Below are 8261 nucleotides of genomic sequence, written 5' to 3'. Positions count from 1 at the left end.
CTTATTAAATATCTATTAAAACAGTCAGAATCAATTTTTACTTTTGTACTCAAGGACATTTCAATTTGTACTTTTTTTTTTTTTTTTACTTTGACTGAAGTAAAGGATATTAATTAATTAATTTTACCACTATCTTCTTGCCACACGTATCTGTGTATAAAAGAATTAATCACTGTAGACAGTCGAGTACTAAAATGAGCCCTTTTGCCATTTGCCACCCCTGTTTATTCCCGTAATATGGAAGTACAAGAAGGCTGGGGATTTTTGTACTGAAAGTGTTGACGCAGTGAGCAGGTGCAGCCAATGAGTGACGCTATTGTGCCTCAGTGCGGGTAATCAACAGTAGACGAAGAAGACGAAGCTCGTGACGTGGATTGTATGCGCACCTTCTCTCACACGTGTTGTTTTCATTTTAGCTAGTGATTTTTTTGCTCTGTGGACACTCGTGTTGGTTTCAAACGTAAAGCCGCTACCAAAACAAATATGGGGAAGAAGCTCAAAGTTGGAAAGACCAGAAAAGATAAATTCTACCATTTAGCCAAAGAAACAGGTAGCGAAACGATATTACAGAAATATTTGGTTCATTTTTTTTTTTAGCAATAGCACTGCAGCCATGCTAGCGAGCGACCAAGATTGCAGCTTGTCATGTTACCTAATCCCTAATTGTCGTGTCCTTTTCAGGTTATCGGTCTCGTTCGTCATTCAAACTCATCCAACTTAACCGTAAATATCAGTTTCTACAGAAAGCCAGAGCTTTGGTGGACCTGTGTGCTGCGCCAGGAGGATGGTTAGTCAACTGTCCACATATGAATTCAAATAATCTTTCCTAAATTTGATTTAAGATTTGTCGTCTGCACTGCACACTGACCAACAAAATTCGTACATCGCAAATCTCCACTTGTAAAACAATATAGAAGTTGAAAGGTCAATTTTAGAAGATGAATGATAAATACGCAAGTAAATAGTAACGATTTAAAACCAAATTTTTTTTAATGACGATGTGACGACAGTATTGATTTTGCCTGAAATAAGATTGTCATTATAGGTTGCAAGTGGCGTCCAAATTTATGCCTGTTTCAAGCCTTGTTATTGGTGAGTGCACTTCAACGTACTTTGACCCAGTAAATTAAAATATAATTTAAGTGTACATATGCTCCTTGCAGGTGTTGACCTGGTACCCATCAAGCCCATCCCTAATGTAGTGACCCTTCAAGAAGACATCACTACCGAGAAATGCAGACAGGTAAGTCCTGGAATGCTGGATGATATGGCTTTAAAATAATAATTAGATTTTCCCATCACAAATCAAGATTTGTTGTTATTAATCAATTCACTCCCTTCAATTGTAGAAAAAGTGTAGATTACACTCACTAGAGATCTGAAAAAAGTTGCTAAGTTGACATCCTTTACTGTGCTATTTTAAACCAACTCCTCTATTTGTAGATGTTTTTTTGTGCAAAGCAATCTGTCAGTTTTTAATTACAGAAACCTCTAAAAATGTTTTTTAAAAATCATTTTGAACAATAAACTCAAATGAATCAGTAAAATGGGCTAAGAGGGATATTTCCCCCCTACTTTGGAATGATTTGATTTCTATTAATTGATGTTTTTCTGTTCTACATGCAGGCTCTCAGAAAGGAGCTGCAGACCTGGAAGGTTGATGTTGTGCTAAACGATGGCGCTCCAAATGTGGGAGCCAACTGGCAGCATGATGCTTTCTCACAGGGTATGTGACATTTGGCTAAATTAGCAGTCTTAGGCAAATTACTTTTTAAAAGTTAGCGGTTATGGTTACCAGTTACTTTGACAAAAAGTAATTGATATAGTAACTGAACTCTTTCATAAATGTAATTAACATGGAAAGTTGTTGCATTTTTTTTTAAACCTTTAACTACTGCATATAAAAACTTTTTTTGGGGAGCCAGTTCCAAAGAGTAAAACAGTATGGGTATTTAATGCAACTTCATATTTATTGGACCTCAAGCCACAACTGGTAGTTACCTAATTAGCAAAAGTTAGTCCCTAGTCATTTTTCAGTTGTGTAAATTATGTTGACCATCAACCAACCTCCCAAATGCTATTTGTTTCTTTTACTACCAGCCCACCTGACCCTCATGGCCTTGAAGCTGGCCTCTGAGTTCTTGACAAAAGGGGGCACTTTTGTTACCAAGGTGTTCCGCTCTAAAGACTACCAGCCGCTGCTCTGGATCTTCCAGCAGTTCTTCAAGAAGGTTCAAGCCACCAAGCCCCAAGCATCTAGGAATGAGTCCGCTGAGATATTTGTTGTTTGCCAGGGTCAGTTAGCAGATTTGGAGGAATAATGTCTTCATTTTTAACGGTAAGCCAATCATCATGTTCATTTGTGAACAGGTTTCCTAGCTCCAGACAAAATTGACGCAAAGTTCTTCGACCCCAAATATGCGTTTAAAGAGGTGGAGGTGCAGGCCAAAACTGTGAAAGAGCTTGTTCCAGAAAAGAAGCCAAAGGTACAGTATGTGGGGGACCATTCAAGACAACAAGAAGTAGTACTCAGAAAATATGCATCATTTCTACTGTACATTTTGTTAATTAGCTTACTTCACAACAAGCAGCATTTTGTCAGGTAGTGAACAATTCTTAAAAAAATAGAGGCCTCAAGCTGTTTATTGCTGCTCCTTAGAGAATTACATGTTATTTAAAACAACCACATTGCTAGATGTATGTTTAGCCTAATGCTAACTTAACATTGGTCCATAGATATAATGCCTGTGGAGGTCTTCCACTGACCCAGATAATCTTTTTTTGCCGCAGGCGGAGGGATACACTGATGGCGACCTGACACTTTTCCACAGTTGCACTGTTATGGCCTTCATCAAAGCTGAGAACCCTGTGGACTTTTTGGGCAAAGCCAGTGAGGTGAGGTTTGATCTTTTGCATAGATTGCAAATTAACGTTAAACATTCTTTGTAAGGTTGTCATATTTTACTCTGTTGTTTCTTCTAGATCACCTTTGACAACCCAAATCTGGAGGCTCACAGCTCCACCACTGATGAGATAAAGGAGTGTTGTCGTGACATTAAAGTTTTGGGCCGCAAAGAACTCCGGTAAAACCGTTGTCCCGCGGTGCCGTTCACAACAACCTTAAAGGTTACTACTCACAGGGTATTACGTGTGATTTGACATTTGTCTATTCTTCAAACCCAGCATGTTGCTGAACTGGAGGACCAAGCTGAGGAGATACCTGGCCAAGAAATTGAAGGAGGAGGCCAAGAAGCTTGACCAGGAGATCAAGTACAAGCTGACGGAATGATGCATCGTGTCTGCCAAAGTGTGTTAAATGCTAATGCTAATGTTAAATGCTCTTCCCTCTGTAGTCTAAGCTCTGATGAAGAGGGGGACGATTCGGACGGCGAGCCCAAGAAGAAGAAAGAGGAAGAGGAGCGCGATGAAGAAGAAGAAATGGAGAAGAAACTGGCTGAGCTGAAAGCAGAAGAGGTGTCAGATCTCAAGAGGTACGACACTATTGGTTAAATGCTCTCGTCCGAAGATGTACAGTCAACCCCTGATATTTGCGTACAATGGGGATGGAGTCATGCCACAAATAATGACAAATCTGGGAACAATTTACAGCACCGCCCCTTACAGCACCTTGTTAAATCACATTTATTTCAGACGTTTGTATAAAAATGAAATTAATCAGTACTCAGAATTAGGGCTGCCACAAACGACTATTTTACTAGTCGACTAATCACCAAAAGTAGTCGCGATTAGTCGACTGATCGGATCGGATCGTCAGCCCCCTTAAATAATTGCCCAAAGTCCTTTTTCGCTTTTGGTCGTCGACGTAGTCACGACTAGTCGACTTATCTTGGCAGCCCTACTCAGAATGTAGCTTTCAGTTTCAAAAAGGTTGGTGACCTTGGATCTAGCATGTACACAACCCTGAGCATAATGACAACACTGGTTGGAAGCATTGAATTGTGTTTTATTGCAATATTTGCGTGTTTGTGCTGTCAGGAAAAAGAGGAAGCTGCTGAAAGAGCGCAGAAAGCAGAGGGAGAGGGTGGAGCTCAAGATGGATTTGCCAGGCGTCTCCATTGCTGACAACAACGACGTCTGCTTGTTCTCTCTCAACACCATCAAGAAGAAACAGGTGAGGGCACCACCATCTGTGTAATATTTTGGATCACCCTACTTGACATCAAAGGTTTTTAGCACCAAGTGTAGATCATAACTCACTCAGTATTATCTTTTGCAGTGGATTTCATATTTTACGAGCCCTAATAATGTTGCAGCTGATCGGTGTAAACAAACAAGAGTGTGGATTAATTTGAGGTGTATTTTTGCAATTCTTCTTTCCTCCCACCTATCAGGTGCTGGCTGATCTTTCCAAGGGGGACATGCAGGCAGCAGACGTCCTAGTGGAGGGCGAGGATGACCTCCACCTGTCTGATGGTGATGGTGATGGTGATGATGAAGAGGACCAAGCAGATAACATGTCCCTGGCCTCTGACTTGGATGATGACGAGCTGGAGGAGGTGGAACACAGACAGATGGAGATGGAGAAGAAAAAGAAAAAGTGAGCGATATGAACTTCAGCAAGAAATTACCCAAATTCTGCCTTAATGATGCGCAAATAAATGAATATAAAAATCCAACCTAATGCATATTCTAACTGTCTTCAGAGTGACATTCACTGAGGAAGAGGAGGTGGATGATGACAATGAAGAGGAGGATGGTGGCTTATTGGTGGAATTTGAAGGAAAAGATGAGAAGAGAGAGCGTGAAACCGACTTGTGGTTCAGCAAGGTTTCTCCATGCTTTTCTCCCACAAAACAGCCCTTGAAATGACCTTTCCAACCTGTAGATGAAATATTTTCTATGTGAATTGTTTGGTTTTATAGGGCATTTTTTCCGAGATTGAGCTTGAAGGAGATGCTGAGAGCGAGCTGAGACAGACACAGTTGCTCCAAAACCAGCAACCAGGTAAACATTGACGCACTTGTGTTAAGAAAGAAAAAAGTGCTGTTGAAATTCTAAAAAAAAAAAAAAAAACTGTTTATATTTGTTCAGCATTTTAATGGAAAGTGCCTTAAATTGTAACTTAGCATATTCTATATACGAACATGGGCGATTTTCCAACTGCGTTCTTATTATTAATTTTATTGTTAATTAATAAAGCTTTTAAAAGCTCTTGTTCTGCTGCAATCAAAAATAAACATTTTTTTATTTTATTTGGTGGTACACCACCAAAACACCATTTTGCATTGAGAAAGACATATGCAGACTGTACTGGCTGATTCTGTAACCTATTTTTGTAACACTGGTGACAGTGAATCACTTTAAAGTCTAAAATTTTATCTTCCAAACTTAAGGTGGTTGTTTAAAAATGTTATGCATGTCTTAAATCAGCTGTAAGAGCAAACCAAACAAACTGCTGGTATTTTATGTGACCTGAGTAAAACCACTATTTTTAATTTTTTTTTCTTTTCTTTTTTTTTTCGTTGGGATTGGGTGTTTGAAAAATGACACATACTGTGGTAAAATTTCTTAAATTTCAATTATACAGCACACTCATTAATGGTCATATTTAATGAATGCGACCTCTTTAGTTTGAGCAAAGTGATCCTAAAGCAGTCTTACATTAATGTGAAATTTGTTATCAACTTTGTTATAATTTCAGTCATGTTAATGAATTTAAACCTTGAGAGAAAAAACAAAACAACGTAACATTTTGGTATCATGTGAAAAGCTTGGAAATGAATCAAAAATGCTCAACCAATTATTATTATTTTTTTTAAATCAGGGTTTCTGATATTTGCTCCAATTTGCTTTAATCCCGTATGGAACATTTTATTTTGTTGTTGTTTTTATTTTTAGTTTTTGTAGGAAAAGGCAAAAAGAGGAAAGCCAAAGAAGTAGAGAAAAACGAGGAAGCTGCTCCACCTGTAAAGGAAGAGGCGGAGCCTTCAAAAGAAGCCGTGGACGACAGTGACAAGGACTCAGATGACAGTGATGATGAAGAGTAATTCATTTCAATTTTATTTAATAGGGTTGCAAAGGCGTGGAAGATTTTCCGTGAAATTATCAGAAAGTTTCCAGTAAATTTCAACGGGAAGTAAAAGTGGGAAACGAGTGAAAGAGTATAATAAACAAACCAATAACAAGTCGGCTGCTTCTTCTAGATTCATTACCAAGTTGAAGCAGGCCAATGGTGGCACAGGAGCAGGTCTGGGTGATGATGACAATGACGACTTTCAGGTGGTTCCGGTGGAAAGCATCAGTGAGTAGATTTTGGCGAAACCAACAATCAGATTCCCATCAATCAGTTTCCTGTTGGAAGTAGACGTGTTGTCGTGTTCTGCTCGCTAAGGTAAGAAAGCCCGCATCCTGGATGCTGAAGGCCTCGCCATTGGCTGCCAGATCGCCACATCGAAGAAGAAAGCCAGAGACTTTGTGGACAACTCCTTCCATAGGTATTCTCAAACACACACCTGTTATCTCGTATACTGGTACTAAAGAACCATAAATCAAAACTTTTACTCTGACCATCAGCAACCTAAACAAACAGATCCAGGAGCTAAACGTTTGGGAAAGGAGAGAGAAAAAATTGATTTTTTTTGCAGGTTTGCATCATCTGACGAGCCTTGGGAAGTTCCTGAGTGGTTCCTGAACGACGAGATCAAACACAGGAGGAAGTCAGTGCCGGTCACCAAGGAGATGGTGGAGGAGTATAAACAGAAGTGGAAGGAGATCAATGCCCGGCCAATTAAGAGAGTCGCTGAAGCCAAGGCCAGGAAGAAGAGGAGGGTAAGTACTTGACATATTTTTGGGTTCGAGGAAAAAAGAAAGATTTACATGTGTTGGTTTCTCACTAGATGCTGAAAAAGATGGAGCAGGCTAAGAAGAAAGCAGAAGCAGTTGTGAACACAGTGGACATTTCTGAGAGGGAAAAGATGGCTCAGCTGAAGAGGTTTGACTTCTCAACAAAAAGCAAAAAACGCAACAATGCCCATTTGACTAATGGTCTTCTCGTTGTTCTCAATTCTATCAGCATCTACAAGAAAGCCGGCGTGGGAAAAGAGAAGCGAGAAGTGACCTACGTCGTTGCCAAAAAGGGAGCCGGGAGGAAAGTGAGGCGACCTGCTGGCGTTAAAGGCGTCTTCAGAGTGGTGGACGGTCGTATGAAGAAAGACACGCGTGGCATGCAAAGGAAAGAACAAAAAGGAAAGGGTGGGAAAGGAAAAGGAAGGCAGGCAAAAGGTGGCAAAAAGGGAGCAAAGACGGGAAAAGGACGAAAAGGAACTTGATTAAGAAAGAAACGGGACCATGGACAGTTTGTTTTCAGTTCAATTGAAAGACCCTTAATCAAATTCAACCATTTTCCTCTGGGGGACTTGTGAGTGTTGTTGGAGTACTAAAAAATGAATGTTTCTTTCTATTAACAAAAAAAGTGGTTTGTCTGAACTCTCGATTGCATAAAGTTGGAAAGATCTGTCTTTGAAAAATATTGCCATTTTGTAAATAAGACACATTTTTGCAATAAATTTGTTCTGATGTGATTTAGGAGTGCTGAGCTTTGTGTAACATTTGATGCCACGTACTAGTACGTGGAACTGGTGACAGTTTGAGGTAACAAATGGCCAAATGAGCTACAGAGGGTCCTCGGTTCACAATGAGCTCTGTTAAATCCAGTAACCTGTGGTTTAAATCGTGGGCTGATGAAGTTGCCCTTCATTTACAGTGATGACAAGAAAACAAACAAAAGTAAGTTTAAAAAAAAAACAGTCACAAGTAGTTAAAAATACAGAAACTGTGAATTAAAATGGAGGTAAGAGAATTTCACGGATTATTGTAGGGAACTATTGTGACAGAGGTTAGCTTTATCAAGTCATGGTTCTGACAACAGACGGTACACACTACACACTGGCAACGTAAGATGTCCGCCGGCGAGAGGCGGTGCCCTGGCGTATGACGTAATAAAAGCGCGACAATTGCCAACAGAATCTCCCTGCACTTCGGAGAGAGGGCTAGCGCATTTAGTATCTAGATGTACATGTAGCTAAATAATAGCCACGCTTTTCGGAATTTCACTGGATTTGGAGTTTCGACGTGAGGCGGAAGCGTCGCCATGATGCTCCTCATCGTCCTGTTCGCCTACCTAACACTGGCCTCCGCTCAGCAGCTGGACGACGACTGGATTGACCCATATGACTTGCTTAACTACGACGCTAGTACGAAAACCATGAGGAAGCCTATCGAGGTTGAAAGTTTTTTTTTTT

At 40.1% G+C, this 8261-nt stretch overlaps 2 protein-coding genes across 2 annotated transcripts in view; both read left to right on the top strand.

The window, feature by feature from the left end:
* Positions 1-311: 311 nt before the first annotated feature.
* Positions 312-7541, top strand: ftsj3 (FtsJ RNA 2'-O-methyltransferase 3). Its single transcript, XM_077535094.1, has 21 exons — positions 312-550; positions 682-787; positions 1046-1092; positions 1164-1243; positions 1627-1726; positions 2101-2295; positions 2371-2486; positions 2791-2895; positions 2983-3083; positions 3184-3270; positions 3354-3491; positions 3997-4132; positions 4353-4558; positions 4665-4788; positions 4884-4965; positions 5860-6004; positions 6165-6262; positions 6353-6455; positions 6606-6789; positions 6858-6952; positions 7034-7541. Exons 1-21 carry the CDS (start codon positions 484-486, stop codon positions 7287-7289), a joined length of 2571 nt encoding a protein of 856 aa, XP_077391220.1. The 5' UTR covers positions 312-483; the 3' UTR covers positions 7290-7541.
* A 443-nt stretch (positions 7542-7984) lies between these two features.
* clcc1 (chloride channel CLIC-like 1) overlaps positions 7985-8261 on the top strand; it is a 5446-nt gene continuing 5169 nt past the window's right edge. The window contains exon 1 of the mRNA XM_077535307.1: positions 7985-8242. Within this exon, the coding sequence (XP_077391433.1) occupies positions 8111-8242 (132 nt within the window). The 5' untranslated portion in view covers positions 7985-8110. The remainder of the gene's footprint in view (positions 8243-8261) is intronic.

Source organism: Festucalex cinctus, chromosome 10 (assembly GCF_051991245.1).
Source record: "Festucalex cinctus isolate MCC-2025b chromosome 10, RoL_Fcin_1.0, whole genome shotgun sequence".
Classification (NCBI taxonomy): domain Eukaryota; kingdom Metazoa; phylum Chordata; class Actinopteri; order Syngnathiformes; family Syngnathidae; genus Festucalex; species Festucalex cinctus.
This window is presented reverse-complemented; position numbering and strand designations above follow the sequence as displayed.

Bases quoted from the DNA above. Each gene is read 5' to 3' on its own strand.
- ftsj3 (XM_077535094.1), top strand. From the start codon at position 484: ATGGGGAAGAAGCTCAAAGTTGGAAAGACCAGAAAAGATAAATTCTAC. The intron at 551-681 runs GTAGCGAAACGA...TGTCCTTTTCAG, and splicing joins CCATTTAGCCAAAGAAACAG to GTTATCGGTCTCGTTCGTCA. The intron at 4,966-5,859 runs GTAAACATTGAC...TTTTATTTTTAG, and splicing joins GCTCCAAAACCAGCAACCAG to TTTTTGTAGGAAAAGGCAAA.